The following is a 15770-nucleotide window of genomic DNA, read 5'->3' as shown; positions in this document are numbered from 1 at the left end:
ATGTAACTGTAAGAACACTTCAAAGGGTTCTTATGAAAAATGTATCATTTTGCCCTGGATTGGTTTGTGCCATGTTCTGATTATGGCATTTCTATCATCAGTTTATAAATCTGAAGAAACTGTACACATTGGAAATTATTTCATCCGTTTCTAAAACAAAATATGCTTATCAGAAAGTACACATACATTTCTGCACTTCAGTTGCAGTTCCACAGCTACAGATGAAGCGACTAAAATAAGATTTGAAATCACATGCTACATAAACTCATTTGCCTTCTTTCTTAGGGAAACATGAAGCCAGATTCCTTGGTAAGATCTGGGTTGAATTTCATCCCTGTGCAAAGGGCCAGCTTCAAAATAGGGTTTGCATGAGACTTAAGTGCTACATAGGTCTTATTTCACCCTTCTGCACATGGCTGAGTTTTATCACGGCTGTTCTGCAGCACTCTGTTAACGTACAACAGCGTAAACCTGTCTAACTGGCCCATTAAGCCAGGTTCAAAGCTATTTTGCATCAGCAAACTGATGCAAAGTAGTTAGTGTACCGGTAAATTTGGCCCATAGAGCAGTAGGCTATAGCAGGTGATGGCCTCCAAAAAGGTTTAGTTTATTTCTGAGGTCCCATGTGATCTTTCAGATGTGAACTTAGAAACCACCAGCTAAAACTCTCACTCATGCATGCACACGTGCTGGGACAGGTTATTTGCCGAGCTGTTGCCCTCTATCTTGTGTGGCTGTATTTCCTTGCTGCAGTAAATAAATAGTTGAAGCTCTTTTGGTTCCTTCAGGATGAAATGTGTTTTATGTATGTAGATTCTTGCAAACCATATTATCATCTTTCACAGCATGAAGACATTTCTGATAAGATTGTTTTCCCCATTGTACGCAATTGTGCAAATTCCTCTCTGCCAGGATTTCATTTTACTTTTGTCCTTTGCCTCCTGATTTTTAGTTAGATACATTACCGTGTATGTCCCAGCTGTTGTTATATTCTTTACTGTATCTCTATAGCTTATTCAGAAACACTGTTTCCCAGACTGAAAGGTTGTAGGATTAGCTTCCACAGCAAGCTATCAGTTGGTATCCAGCTTGACAATATAAATAAGAACTAGATGGGCATTTTCTTTTGATTGAACTGTTTTTTTTGTTGTTGGGTTTGTTTGTTTGTTTGTTTGTTAACTGAGGTCCTATGTGCTTCCCTTTGATGGATTTTTATATTCCAAATACACAAACTCAGAAAAAGTGTACATAATTCAAAGAGTTTTACTACCTTTCTTCAGTCTCCTGTTATTATCTTTAGTGATTCTTCGGAAATGTTTCTGTGAACAAGTTTGTATGTGTTTATATTGTTGAATACTTACAGTTTTCAGATTTGCTTTAAAGTAATTAATTGAGCTTCCAGGTAATCCTTCTTGTATTGAAAGCAAAGATTATGCATCTTACTCCTAAATTGCTTAAATATAACAACACAGTTTTGCAAAAAGAAAAGGAGTACTAGTGGCACCTTAGAGACTAACCAATTTATTTGAGCATAAGCTTTCGTGAGCTACAGCTCACTTCAATAGCTCACGAAAGCTTATGCTCAAATAAATTGGTTAGTCTCTAAGGTGCCACAAGTACTCCTTTTCTTTTTGCGAATACAGACTAACACGGCTGCTACTCTGAATCACAATTTTGGTGAGAGCAGTAATGAGCTAGTTATGTATGTCTCCTCCTCAAATGTGGCATTACATTCTTTAAAAGGTGAAGCTAAGGATGTTTGACTCTCCTGTCAGGCATTTCCTTATGAGCAATTACAGAGGAATGCGGTGGTAGACCTTGTGAAGCTTATTTAAAACAATAGAAATAGCATAAGTGTACAATTACAGTGTTCACCATTGAAATCTTTACAGTTTTTTCTTTTGTTTAATGATCATTAAAACATTAGTTATTTATTGTAATAAGCCAGTGGTTTTCAACCTTTTTCATTTGTGCCCCCCTAAAAAATTTCAAATGGAGTTTTGGGCCCCTTTGGAAATCTTACACTTAACCTGTGGACCCCCAGTGGTCTGCATTCCACAGCTTGAAAACTGCTGTCAAGCCAATGGAATACCACAAGTATAGCAGGCATGATCATTACTTGCAAACAGCTATTGTAAAGATTTTAATCCATATGTTCCTGTAGCCACAATACCTTCAGCTGTGACTTCATCAGGTTTAACAAGATAAGTAAGTTTCTACTTGGTCCTTGTTGGATGGGAGACCTCAAAGTAAAACTAAGCCCTGGTCTACACTAGGACTTTAGGTCGAATTTAGCAGCGTTAAATCGATGTAAACCTGCACCCGTCCACACAATGAAGCCCTTTATTTCGACTTAAAGGGCTCTTAAAATCGAGTTCCTTACTCCACCCCTGACAAGTGGATTAGCGCTTAAATCGACGTTGCCGGCTCGAATTTGGGGTTCTGTGGACACAATTCGATGGTATTGGCCTCCGGGAGCTATCCCAGAGTGCTCCATTATGACCGCTCTGGACAGCACTCTCAACTCAGATGCACTGGCCAGGTAGACAGGAAAAGAACCGCGAACTTTTGAATCTCATTTCCTGTTTGGCCAGCGTGGCAAGCTGTAGGTGACCATGCAGAGCTCAACAGCACAGGTGACCATGATGGAGTCCCAGAATCGCAAAAGAGCTCCAGCATGGACCGAACGGGAGGTACGGGATCTGATCGCTGTTTGGGGAGAGGAATCCGTGCTATCAGAACTCCGTTCCAGTTTTCGAAATGCCAAAACCTTTGTGAAAATCTCCCAGGGCATGAAGGACAGAGGCCATAACAGGGACCCAAAGCAGTGCCGCGTGAAACTGAAGGAGCTGAGGCAAGCCTACCAGAAAACCAGAGAGGCGAACAGCCGCTCTGGGTCAGAGCCCCAAACATGCCGCTTCTATGATGAGCTGCATGCCATTTTAGGGGGTTCAGCCACCACTACCCCAGCCGTGTTGTTTGACTCCTTCAATGGAGATGGAGGCAATACGGAAGCAGGTTTTGGGGACGAAGAAGATGATGATGAGGAGGAGGTTGTAGATGGCTCACAGCAAGCAAGCGGACAAACCGGTTTTCCCGACAGCCAGGAACTGTTTCTCACCCTAGACCTGGAGCCAGTACCCCCCGAACCCACCCAAGGCTGCCTCCTGGACCCAGCAGGCGGAGAAGGGACCTCTGGTGAGTGTACCTTTTAAAATACTATACATGGTTTAAAAGCAAGCATGTGAAAGGATTACTTTGCCCTGGCATTTGCGGTTCTCCTAGATGTAGTCCTAAAGCCTTTGCAAAAGGTTTCTGGGGAGGGCAGCCTTATTGCGTCCTTCATGGTAGGACACTTTACCACTCCAGGCCAGTAACACGTACTCGGGAATCATTGTAGAACAAAGCATTGCAGTGTATGTTTGCTGGCATTCAAACAACATCCGTTCTTTATCTCTCTGTGTTATCCTTAGGAGAGTGAGATATAATTCATGGTCACCTGGTTGAAATAGAGTGCTTTTCTTCAGGGGACACTCAGAGGAGCCCATTCCTGCTGGGCTGTTTGCCTGTGGCTAAACAGAAATGTTCCCCGCTGTTAGCCACAGGGAGGGGGGAAGGTTGAGGGGGTAGTCACGCGGTGGGAGGAGGCAAAATGCGACCTTGTAACGAAAGCACATGTGCTATGTATGTAATGTTAACAGCAAGGTTTACCCTGAAAGAGTGTAGCGACTGTTTTATAAAATGTGTCTTTTTAAATACTGCTGTCCCTTTTTTTTTCTCCACCAGCTGCATGTGTTTCAATGATCACAGGATCTTCTCCTTCCCAGAGGCTAGTGAAGCTTAGAAAGAAAAAAAAACACACTCGCGATGAAATGTTCTCCGAGCTCATGCTGTCCTCCCACACTGACAGAGCACAGACGAATGCGTGGAGGCAAATAATGTCAGAGTGCAGAAAAGCACAAAATGACCGGGAGGAGAGGTGGCGGGCTGAAGAGAGTAAGTGGCGGGCTGAAGAGAGTAAGTGGCGGGCTGAAGACAGGGCTGAAGCTCAAATGTGGCGGCAGCGTGATGAGAGGAGGCAGGATTCAATGCTGAGGCTGCTGCAGGACCAAACCAGTATGCTCCAGTGTATGGTTGAGCTGCAGCAAAGGCAGCTGGAGCACAGACTGCCACTGCTGCCCCTCTGTAACCGACCGCCCTCCTCCCCAAGTTCCATAGCCTCCACACCCAGACGCCCAAGAACGCGGTGGGGGGGCCTCCGGCCAACCAGCCACTCTACCACAGAGGATTGCCCCAAAAAAAGAAGGCTGTCATTCAATAAATTTTAAAGTTGTAAACTTTTAAAGTGCTGTGCTTAAAGTGCTGTGTGGCATTTTCCTTCCCTCCTCCACCACCCCTCCTGGGCTACCTTGGTAGTCATCCCCCTATTTGTGTGATGAATGAATAAAGAATGCATGAATGTGAAGCAACAATGACTTCATTGCCTCTGCAAGCGGTGATTGAAGGGAGGAGGGGCGGGTGGTTAGCTTACAGGGAAGTAGAGTGAACCAAGGGGCGGGGGGTTTCATCAAGGAGAAACAAACAGAACTTTCACACCGTAGCCTGGCCAGTCATGAAACTGGTTTTCAAAGCTTCTCTGATGCGTACCGTGCCCTCCTGTGCTCTTCTAACCGCCCTGGTGTCTGGCTGCGCGTAACCAGCAGCCAGGCGATTTGCCTCAACCTCCCACCCCGCCATAAACGTCTCCCCCTTACTCTCACAGATATTGTGGAGCACACAGCAAGCAGTAATAACAGTGGGAATATTGGTTTCGCTGAGGTCTAAGCGAGTCAGTAAACTGCGCCAGCGCGCCTTTAAACGTCCAAATGCACATTCTACCACCATTCTGCACTTGCTCAGCCTGTAGTTGAACAGCTCCTGACTACTGTCCAGGCTGCCTGTGTACGGCTTCATGAGCCATGGCATTAAGGGGTAGGCTGGGTCCCCAAGGATACATATAGGCATTTCAACATCCCCAACAGTTATTTTCTGGTCTGGGAATAAAGTCCCTTCCTGCAGCTTTTGAAACAGACCAGAGTTCCTGAAGATGCGAGCATCATGCACCTTTCCCGGCCATCCCACGTTGATGTTGGTGAAACGTCCCTTGTGATCCACCAGAGCTTGCAGCACTATCGAAAAGTACCCCTTGCGGTTTATGTACTCGGCGGCTTGGTGCTCCGGTGCCAAGATAGGGATATGGGTTCCGTCTATAGCCCCACCACAGTTAGGGAATCCCATTGCAGCAAAGCCATCCACTATGACCTGCACATTTCCCAGGGTCACTACCCTTGATAGCAGCAGATCTTTGATTGCGTGGGCTACTTGCATCACAGCAGCCCCCACAGTAGATTTGCCCACTCCAAGTTGATTCCCAACTGACCGGTAGCTGTCTGGCGTTGCAAGCTTCCACAGGGCTATCGCCACTCGCTTCTCAACTGTGAGGGCTGCTCTCATCTTGGTATTCATGCGCTTCAGGGCAGGGGAAAGCAAGTCACAAAGTTCCATGAAAGTGCCCTTACGCATGCGAAAGTTTCGCAGCCACTGGGAATCGTCCCAGACCCGCAACACTATGCGGTCCCACCAGTCTGTGCTTGTTTCCCGAGCCCAGAATCGGCGTTCCACAGCATGAACCTGCCCCATTAGCACCATGATGCATGCATTGGCAGGGCCCATGCTTTTAGAGAAATCTGTGTCCATGTCCTGATCACTCACGTGACCGCGCTGACGTCGCCTCCTCGCCCGGTATCGCTTTGCCAGGTTCTGGTGCTGCATATACTGCTGGATAATGCGTGTGGTGTTTAATGTGCTCCTAATTGCCAAAGTGAGCTGAGCGGCCTCCATGCTTGCCTTGGTATGGCGTCTGCACAGAAAAAAGGCGCGGAACGATTGTCTGCCATTGCTCTGACGGAGGGAGGGGCGACTGACGACACGGCTTACAGGGTTGGCTTCAGGGAGCTAAAATCAACAAAGGGGGTGCCTGTACATCAAGGAGTATTTCAGGCAGGACTGCACGGAGGGTTCCAGTAAGAAATGGTGCACCTAAGTTATCGTTCTTATTGGAACAAGGAGGTTAGCCTGGCCTCTCATTGATACATGGCTAGATTTACCTCGCTGCACCTTCTCTGTGAGTGACTGCAGTGTGATCTAGAAGAATGAGTCCCTTAGACAGGGGAGGGGGGAAAGCAAATGAGTACAAAACAAATCTGGTCTATTTCTTGTTTTGATCCACTCCATCTATCTTTTACATCTTTGGCTGGCAGCAGACGGTGCAGAAGGACTGCATGCCATCCACATCTCATGGCTGCTCGGCAGAAGATGGTACAGTACGACTGCTAGCAGTCCGTATCGCCTGCCCGCTCACCATAAGACGGTTCAATAGGACTGACTGCAGGACTAAAGAGAATGACCTGGTCAAGTCACTCCAAATTTAGTCCCTGCGCCCATGTCTGCCCAGGCGCTCCTGATCGACCTCACAGAGGCGACCAGGAGCACCTCGGACATGACGATGACGGCTACCAGTCGTACTGTACCGTGTGCTGCCACAAGGCAAGGGGTTGCTGCTACTGTGTAGCAATGCCGTACCGCGTCTGCCAGCACCCAGGAGACATAGGGTGACGGTTACCTGAGCGGGCTCCATGCTTGCCGTGGTATGGCGTCTGCACAGGTAACTCAGGAAAAAAGGCGCGAAATGATTGTCTGCCCTTGTTTTCACGGAGGGAGGGAGGGAACGGGGGCCTGACAATATGTACCCAGAACCACCCGCGACAATGTTTTAGCCCCATCAGGCATTGGGATCTCAACCCAGAATTCCAATGGGCAGCGGAGACTGCGGGAACTGTGGGATAGCTACCCACAGTGCAACGCTCCGGAAGTCGACGCTTGCCTCGGTACTGTGGAAGCGCTCCGCCGAGTTAGTGCACTTAATGCACTTAGAGCATTTTCTGTGGGGACACACACACTCGAATATATAAAACTGATTTCTAAAAAACCGACTTCTATAAATTCGACCTTATTCCGTAGTGTAGACATACCCTTTCATTTGTGCCCCCCTAAAAATTTTCAAATGGAGTTTTGGGCCCCTTTGGAAATCTTACACTTAACCTGTGGACCCCCAGTGGTCTGCATTCCACAGCTTGAAAACTGCTGTCAAGCCAATGGAATACCACAAGTATAGCAGGCATGATCATTACTTGCAAACAGCTATTGTAAAGATTTTAATCCATACGTTCCTGTAGCCACAATACCTTCAGCTGTGACTTCATCAGGTTTAACAAGATAAGTAAGTTTCTACTTGGTCCTTGTTGGATGGGAGACCTCAAAGTAAAACTAAGAGTGCTTTGGGAAGTGATGCTGATAATTCAGGAGGTGGTACTCTACCCCTTTAAGTTGGTCCTGAGCCAATGCCCATTCATGATGCTACGTTGCACTGTGTAGACGGAGGTGACATTTTGCAGATGTGGTCTAAAACTGATCACTTTGTTGTCATTAAAATTACCATGGCATTTTCGAAGAGCAGGGCTGTTAGTCAATTTGATTACTTATATTCTGTTTGCCTGAATTTCCTCTGCCATCTCAGTTGCGTATCGTATTCAGTTTTAGTCCTAATTTACAGCATAGCATTCCTGTATATTGAACTGCTTCCATGCTCCATCCCCAAAGTGCTTTTACTTCCCTAATGAGTGAAGTGATTGATCACTACACATTTTTAGAACACTTTGAGATGTGTTAGGATGAAAGCTGCTGTACAAACGTGAAATTTAAATATCGTAAAGGCATAGCATAAATAATGTGGACATTGTTATTTCTACTTTAGAGGATAATTACAGTTTTGGTCTTAATATCTTCAGAAAGAGAACATCGCCTGCCAATAAACAGTAGGGATATCATCAAGAAGTAGGTCCCAATTTCTGATTTTGTGTTATCCATCCATAATAGTGGGGCTGAAGAGAGAGGAGAGAAGTGGGTTGTAACTAATTTACTAATCCAACAGCACAACAAAATTTACCATCGTCCACAAAATTGTTTTAACAAGATAAAAATCTGAGCAGTTTTGGCAAACCATTGGCCTGATCTTATAAGGTGCTGAGCAGCATCCTCAGCCCCTCTTAGCTTCAATGGTAATAAAGATGGACAGTGCCTTGCAGGATTCAGGCATACATGAATACAAGCAGTATAACAGTTGAAGAAAGGTGAAATAATCCTAGAACAAGTTACTGTGTTCAGCATTAACTAAGCCTTCATAGCTTTTTCCCATGGTTCTGTTGTTCATTAACAGTGCTGCATGGAGAATGAGATTGAATGGCGCTGCATGGAACTTTTAGTGCCGAAGATTCAATCATGTAAGGACCATTTTTTAGCCAGTTGTGAGATTGTAATGACAGGATATATAATCCATAATTATATACAATACTTTGCATTACCTTACTGAACAATGCTTACATCTGGCAGTAAATTGCAGTATGGTGAAGTAATGCACAGCTGAATAAAAATGCCAGAGGAGTGGGTTGATTAGCCTTTCAGAACTAATTCTGCATCTGCTGTGTTATGACAGTTTTATCTCCCACATCCCCAGACAGACTGACACTGGAGAATTCAGGATTTCACGTCTGACAAGCAAGGAAATTTTTGGCTTAGATATGTGCACATAACAGGTTTTGACATAAAAGTCAACCTTAACCCGCACTCTTCAGGTCAAATCTGGGTCCCATTGAAATTAATGGCAACACTTTTTTGACTTTAATGGGGAAAGGATTTAGCTCTAAATCACTGGGAGACTAATGAGATGAATTCCTCTCTGGCATAATTTTAAAGTCTGTGGAACTACTGTGTAGATGAATGTGGTCCAATAATTCTGGGGCAAATTCTGTTGCCCTTACATTAAGTAGTACCTTACTCTGCAAGTAGTATAGTTAATTTCAGTAGATGAATTTGAAGAGTAAGATTGTACTCATAATGACTAAGGGTGGTGCAAACTTTCAGGTTGTTTACATTTTGTATCACTGTCTGTACTTGATTGTGGCGGAGAACCATTAACTCAGGGGAGGCAGTATGGCCTAGTGAATGGACTAAAGTAGGACTTGGGAGACCTTTAGTTCTGCCGCTAGTCTGCTGGGTAAACCTTGGGCAAGTCATTCCCTGGCTCTTTGCCTCAGTTTCTCCATTTTTAAAATGGGATTAATGGTATTGGCCTCCTTTTGTAAAGTGCCTTGCGATTACCTGCTGTAAACCACAAGAAGAGCTAAGTATTATAATTCTGTATACCACAAGAGTGCTAATTATATATAACAGTAAGAAAAAATAGTCTTTTCCAAAATGCAGAGTTTCAAAATTCCACAATATCAATATAATCTAAATTCTGACTTGTAAAGTATGATGAGCTAAAGCATGTGTTTACATGTGAATAAGCTACAGAAGTCAGATAAAGAGGTCATGACCCTATGTTAACCCTCTTTGGTAGGCTGTCATTTCTTATTTATATCATCATGTTCTCATCCATCAAGACCACTGTAGCTAGAGACCAGTGAAGTCACATGATTAGCTATTGACAAAAGGGAGCTTTTGTCTTACCAATTAGAATAATATTCCTCTCCTTGTAACTTGATCAGTGGACATCCCTGGGAGTTTTTGTTAAACTTCTGAGCGTTGGCAGATTTCCTGACCTTTATAAGATATGACCTCTGAGACTATTGAATTATAGGATAGTTATTGTCTAACTCTAAGACCACCATTGTTTACCCTAGTAATATAATAGTCATGGATGTCAAGTGATTTATCTTGATTCTATATCTGAAGAAAACTCTTTAAATAGAGATTCCAAATAATAGCTAATAGCTTAATTTAAAAAAATAAAGGATTTGTGTAAGAGAGAGAAATTATGTGTTAAAATGTCCGTAAACATTAATTTATGCTGTTAAATTTTGTGTTTTAGTCATAACTTATTCTTTGGCCAGAAGAAATCCTACATTTTGCTGTTGAAGTTCAAAGTGCTGATTCTGCATTTTCGATTGATCTCCTGACCTTCCAGTCACCATTCCAAGCAGTGTTCCTCAAAAAAATGTAAGATCCTAATATTTGGTGCCTCTAGGGAAATGGCCTGGGGTGAAAGAGAAGAAAAGCCATCGGGCCAGTTTGTTCTCTGTTGCAGGGTCTCTGCTCAATATAGGATGAGACATGAACCCATTGGCGGGATTCAGGATGCTTTTACAATATCCAGTCTTGTTAAATTCCCACGATTTTCACTCTATTCTGTGACAAACCATGACTTAGCTTTATGCTTAGCTCAACTCAAGAGCGCCTCGATAGAAAAAATACAGCAAATATAAAAGATACAATATAGGATGAAAAACTGGCCTCTTCTGAATACATGTGCAGCAAGTGCCGGTTACCAGCATCACTCAAAACTTCCTTAGTGACTATGCTAAAGGACTCCCACGTACAATGGGGCAAACTGACCTTCTTTTATCCCCTCAACTTTAAAACACCATTGTAAGAAATAGGCACAGTGCCATGGATCTGCATCTGGCTCCTAATGACTATGGTACAGCAAAAAGAATCTTGAAAAATAACAAGTTAAAACATCAGCTGATAAATAACAAAGGAAAATCAATTGTAGGTCATTGGACATTCTTTTAATGGGGTCGGATGAATTGATTGGATCCTGATTAGTTAATAGCTTAAGGCAGGCAGAAACCTGAGCTGAAGGTTGCATTGCTAGATGAACACTTGAGGTACTGTCAGAATTTTAAAGAAAGCTGCAGTTTGGTTTGGTCAATCCCTTCTAATTTGTTGCAGCATTCCAAACCTAATCCACTCAGTCACATGCTCAGGGACCCCATGAACCTTGCTCAATCCACATCTACACTACAGGAAGTATAGTGGCATAGGTACAGCACTATAGCCATGCCAGCATCATCCCGTAGTGTAAACATAGCTTACAGTGATGGAAGGGTTTTTTCTGTCTCTGTAGGAATATCATCTCACTCAGTGATGGTAGCTAGGATAATGCAAGCATTCTTCCATTAGCCTAGCTGTGTCTACACTGGGAAGTAGGTCGGGATAACCACAGCATTCCGGAGAATGAATTTTTCACACCCCCTGGGCACTGCAGCTATTTCAACCTAAATTTTAAGTGTAGACTGGGCCTGAATCATGCTAAAATTTGTCATGTACCAAACGACAAACTCACAGTCATTTCAGAACACATATATGCAATCACAATTCTATTTTTGCTGATACCTAAGATCAGTAGAGAACGTAAGCTTTTACTTCACTTAACCTGTGTTGGGCACACAAGGAAGAAAGCCGGAATTCCATCCTTTTTTGTAGCAAGGGTGCAACCCTGCTTAGGAAAACTGCCTGATATTATTAAACCATTGGGGTTATTGTAACTGTTTCATTTTGAATTGTTTTTAATTATACTAATTTACATTTCCCTTGAGTTGTTTGTGACTGTTGTTAGAAGTTGCTTGAAATGCTTTAGTTAGATTCAGAGAGTTAGCTGGTATATATCTGAAAGCTGATGAGTGCCAGAGTCGAGAGGACTGGTCATGGTAAACACTCTGCTAGCAGCCATCCTGTTATAGCAGAGGAGGTCTAACGCATCTGCTCCATTGCTAGTAAATGCAATGGCATTGCAAAGGGATCGTATCGCCGATAACCACATAAACACAATATAAATACGTAGGCAGATGAAAGACTGAGCCCTATTTAGAGTACATCACAAAGGTTTAGTCTCAAGGTGAGAAAGGCATGGGTGCAGTAACTGTAGCAAAGTACAAAGCGTAAGAGACATTTTCTTTTGTTTCACAAGGCACATATTAAAAAATGCCCCTCTACTCAACATAGAATACAAGCCTAGGAACTATCAAGACTCTTAAATTGCAAACCTGTGTTACAAATGGTAGCTGTGCTTTCTTCACCAATTTTTCTAGTCACTTTCCCAGCCAGCCTCAGTCTTGTCTGGATTGGGCCACAGCCAACAAACCCTCACCAATACCCAAGGTTCTTAGAGACAGTGGTCATTTCCATTATACCAACTGCTTAGGAGAGGGCAGAGATTTAATATCATCAGCCTGTTGAAGATGCCACAACCTGTAGCATCTTTCTAAGTCCCTACCAACCTCCTTGTACATGCTGAACAAGAAGGCTAACAAGATAGACTCCATAATACCCCACATAAGAGATCCTTCAGGGTAGAGGAGCTGCTCTTTCAGATATCTCCCTGAAAAAAAGAACAGAGTCTTTAAAGAGTGAATCCATCCACCCTGGATAAGTCCTTGATTGACTACAATTGAGGAAATCTGAGGATTTCAGGTACTTGTCAAAGTTTTCAACCAGTTTTTCAAAAAATGGGAGATTTTACACAGGCCAATGGTTAGCAAGATGGTCAGTGTCGAGAGCAAGTTTCTTCCCAGAGGCTTTGTAATAATAGCATCATTAAGAAACATCCAGTATTCTGCCCCATGAAGGGAGATGACAACCTATGCTACTATTTCCCCACTGTCTTTGTCCAACGGGTCTGACTTGCATGTTGTAGCCCAGAATTCCCCTTATGCCTCCAGAACATCAGATTTAAGACCATCTATACCTCAAGCAGAGAAAAGTCAGTGTTTGTCAATTTAAGGCCCTGCTCTTTCATTGTAGAGGCAGTTTATATGATCCCAAACAAAAATCTAGACTGAAAATTCACAAGACACTTCATCAACAAGCTTCACACTACATCTAGTTGTCAAATTATGGCAGGGTATGGCAGAAAGAATTTGGTTTGATATGTAATATTGGTATGTGACACATCTTCATACAGTGTATCTTCTGGTATGTTAAGAGCAGGATATGCTATCTAAAGGACACTTATGCATAGTTCTTGGACAACTGACATCCTGTGTCACACTTAACTTATTAGATGAATTATTGATGACGTGTTTGACAGAAGAAAAAGGGGAAAAAATTTCCAGAGATCATGGGCCTCCCCAACAAAAGCAAGTCTCGGTTCCCATCTCCACACTCTCAGCTGCTCAAGCCTACGTTGTGTTGGAGAGCTAGTCAATGCTGATTACAGAGGCATCACATGGACTGGTTCCACTAAGCTTCTACATTCTGTAACTGTCCAGGAGGATCTGAGAAGCATCATGTGGACCAGTGATAGGCAACCCATGGGCCACACACAGCCCATCAGGATAATCCACTGGCGGGCCACAAGACAGTGTTTACATTGACTGTCCATGGGCACGGCCACCTGCAGCTCAAAGTGGCTGCGGTTTGCCATTCCCGGCCTATGGGATCGACAGGAAGCAGTGGCCAGCTCGCCCCTGTTGCCTGCGCCGCTTCCTGCAGCTCGCATTGTCCAGGAATGGTGAACGGTGGCCACTGGGAGCTGCGGGCAGCCGTGCCTGTGGAAGGTCAATGTGCAGATTACCCTGATGGGCCACAGGTTGCCCGCCACTGAGCGTGGACTATACCAGTCAGGAGGAAATATTGAGCTGGAACTATAGACTTTCTTTTGTCTGTGGAAGGGACTGGTTTCTTAGAGTTGGGGAGAATGGTGATCATTCACTACGTATTTTTTTCTGTGTCCAATTTATGCATGTGTGAACTTGCACAAAAAGTTTGTATGAAACATGCTTGTATGAAAAGTTGATGCTGTTTTACACGTCAGCTTTGACATTTAATTATTAGGACTGTAATGTAGCTTAATTAACTAACGTATAAAAGTGATTTGAGTTTTTCAGTGAAAAGTGCTTTATAACAGCATACAGGTGCTATTATGTTCTAGGCCAGTGGTTCCCAAACTTGTTCCGCCGCTTGTGCAGGGAAAGCCCCTGGCGGGCTGGGCCGGTTTGTTTACCTGCCGCGTCCGCAGGTTCAGCCGATCGCAGCTCCCAGTGGCCGCAGTTCGCTGCTCCAGGCCAATGGAAGCTGCTGGAAGCAGTGGCCGGTACGTCCCTCGGCCCGCCAGGGGCTTTCCCTGCACAGGGGGTGGAACAAGTTTGGGAACCACTGTTCTAGACAGAATACAGTATTTAGTTTAAAATTCTATGAAAAAAATCAGACTCTAGAAAAAATGTTTGTAGGTGTTTCTAGGACACTAATGATGATTTTATGATTAGCTGGTTTCTAACATTTATGAATAGTTTTGAAAGACAGGTTATGGAGAATTCAGAGTAACAGCCGTGTTAGTCTGTATTCGCAAAAAGAAAAGGAGTACTTGTGGCACCTTAGAGACTAACCAATTTATTTGAGCATGAGCTTTCGTGAGCTACAGCTCACTTATTGGTTAGTCTCTAAGGTGCCACAAGTACTCCTTTTCTTTTTGTTATGGAGAATGTTAACATTGCACTGTGCTGGTTGACAATTATTAGGATATTTTAAACCAAGGAAAAGAAATGCAGTATTGTTGCGGCTGACTAGTGTGAATTAAAAGTTGGGTAATCTTTTCTGCAATTATGAAGATACGATTGTGGTTGTCAAGGAAGAAAATGTATTCATACCTTTTTTTTTAATAATTGTGTTGGAAGAGTTTTGTAAGCCTGAAATTGAAGCTCCGGTGAAGGTCTCCAAAATTCATTAATAGCAATATTGTGCTGAATCAAACATTGTGAATATTTAAATAACAGCTTGCTTTTAGAAAGGTATTTACCAGCAAATAAAAGCATCTTATAAACAGCAGATGAATCATCTTCATCTTGAACAGGTCTCAAATGTAGATTGAAACTTAATAACTCCAACCTGGTAAGAAAGGTTTAGAAACTTCCAATGAACATTGTAAACAGAAAATGATAAAACATTTTTTACACAGTTCCCCAGTATATGTGCATATTTGCCTTTCAGCAGAGAGTATAGTGTAGGAAAAATATTTCTTTTTCTGTGGTTTTGCCTATTGTGCTATGTAAACAATGACTAATGACAGATACAGAGCTATACGGAAGTAGAACTCTGGAGAGTTTGTTATGTCTCTAGTTACTGGAGAGAAACTAATGCCATTTTTCACTGGGACTACTAATAAGAGTCTCACTCTTTAGTGAAACATCCCTGGGTTGAGTGTGATATGCCCTTAATAAAGTTTTAAAATGATGCATGATAAAATCTAAAAGAAACACAAATCTGTCAACACTTTCATTAAGAACAGCAGCCCAAAGGAAATGATCCAGATGGAACTGTCAACAAGATCATAATAAGCTTCATCTTTCCCTACGTTTCCTGAACAGATCAGTGGTTTGACCGATGTAGGGCTTGATTATTTAAAATCCAGTGACATGGCTACTTCGGTGGTTTTAATTGTGAGTGATTAGGACACCTTGAAACACATTGCACACGTGCTCATCTGTTTTTTGAGAAAGCCCTCAGCAATGCTGTACTAATGGTTACCCTTTCAGAGGGGATTTCATGCAAATAGGAGTGTGCAGAGTCAGCTAATAAAAAAGGGACATCCAAAGAGTTAATCTGACAGCTATAGTGTTAGGGAACAAGAGGCAGCATTCTGCTTTTGCCATTATCCTGCGTTAGAACCAGTTTCTGGAAGTTCTCTGTATGAATGGACTTTAGGGTTAGGTTCTGTTAATGCTGTAATGGCATAATGTCTCCCCTTCTCTTCCCTGGATCCCAGAGATGGCTCTCTGCAGGGTCTTGGGTATGTATGTCAGGAGAAGTCAGGAGCAAGATTAGGTCCGACTAGGTGATCACAATGGTCCTTCTGGCTTTATAATCTATGAAAGTGGGCCAAGGTGACATATGTT

At 43.2% G+C, this 15770-nt stretch overlaps 2 protein-coding genes across 9 annotated transcripts in view; both read left to right on the top strand.

Annotated features, from left to right (window-relative positions):
- The window catches only part of LOC140917185 (uncharacterized), a 305274-nt gene that overhangs the window by 187164 nt on the left and 102340 nt on the right, over nucleotides 1-15770 (top strand). Inside the window, exon 1 of one of the 8 annotated variants that reach the window (XM_073359437.2) lies at nucleotides 9974-10095. The exons of the other annotated variants lie outside the window; for them this stretch is intronic. The gene's annotated coding sequence lies outside the window, so the exon portion shown is untranslated. Of the gene's footprint in view, nucleotides 1-9973; nucleotides 10096-15770 lie in introns of those variants that run through there. 8 annotated transcript variants of the gene reach the window in all.
- Nucleotides 2434-4491, top strand: LOC140917192 (uncharacterized). The gene is made up of 2 exons (XM_073359460.2): nucleotides 2434-3198; nucleotides 3787-4491. Exons 1-2 carry the CDS (start codon nucleotides 2616-2618, stop codon nucleotides 4326-4328), a joined length of 1125 nt encoding a protein of 374 aa, XP_073215561.1. The 5' UTR covers nucleotides 2434-2615; the 3' UTR covers nucleotides 4329-4491.

The sequence above is a fragment of the Lepidochelys kempii genome, chromosome 9 (genome assembly GCF_965140285.1).
Source record: "Lepidochelys kempii isolate rLepKem1 chromosome 9, rLepKem1.hap1, whole genome shotgun sequence".
In the NCBI taxonomy this organism is placed as follows: Eukaryota; Metazoa; Chordata; order Testudines; family Cheloniidae; genus Lepidochelys; species Lepidochelys kempii.
This window is presented reverse-complemented; position numbering and strand designations above follow the sequence as displayed.

What these genes read in the sequence shown, in the direction of transcription:
- LOC140917192 (XM_073359460.2), top strand. Translation starts at nt 2,616, where the DNA reads ATGCAGAGCTCAACAGCACAGGTGACCATGATGGAGTCCCAGAATCGC. An exon ending in AGGCGGAGAAGGGACCTCTG is followed by an intron (nt 3,199 to 3,786) that starts GTGAGTGTACCT and finishes TTTCTCCACCAG; the next exon opens with CTGCATGTGTTTCAATGATC.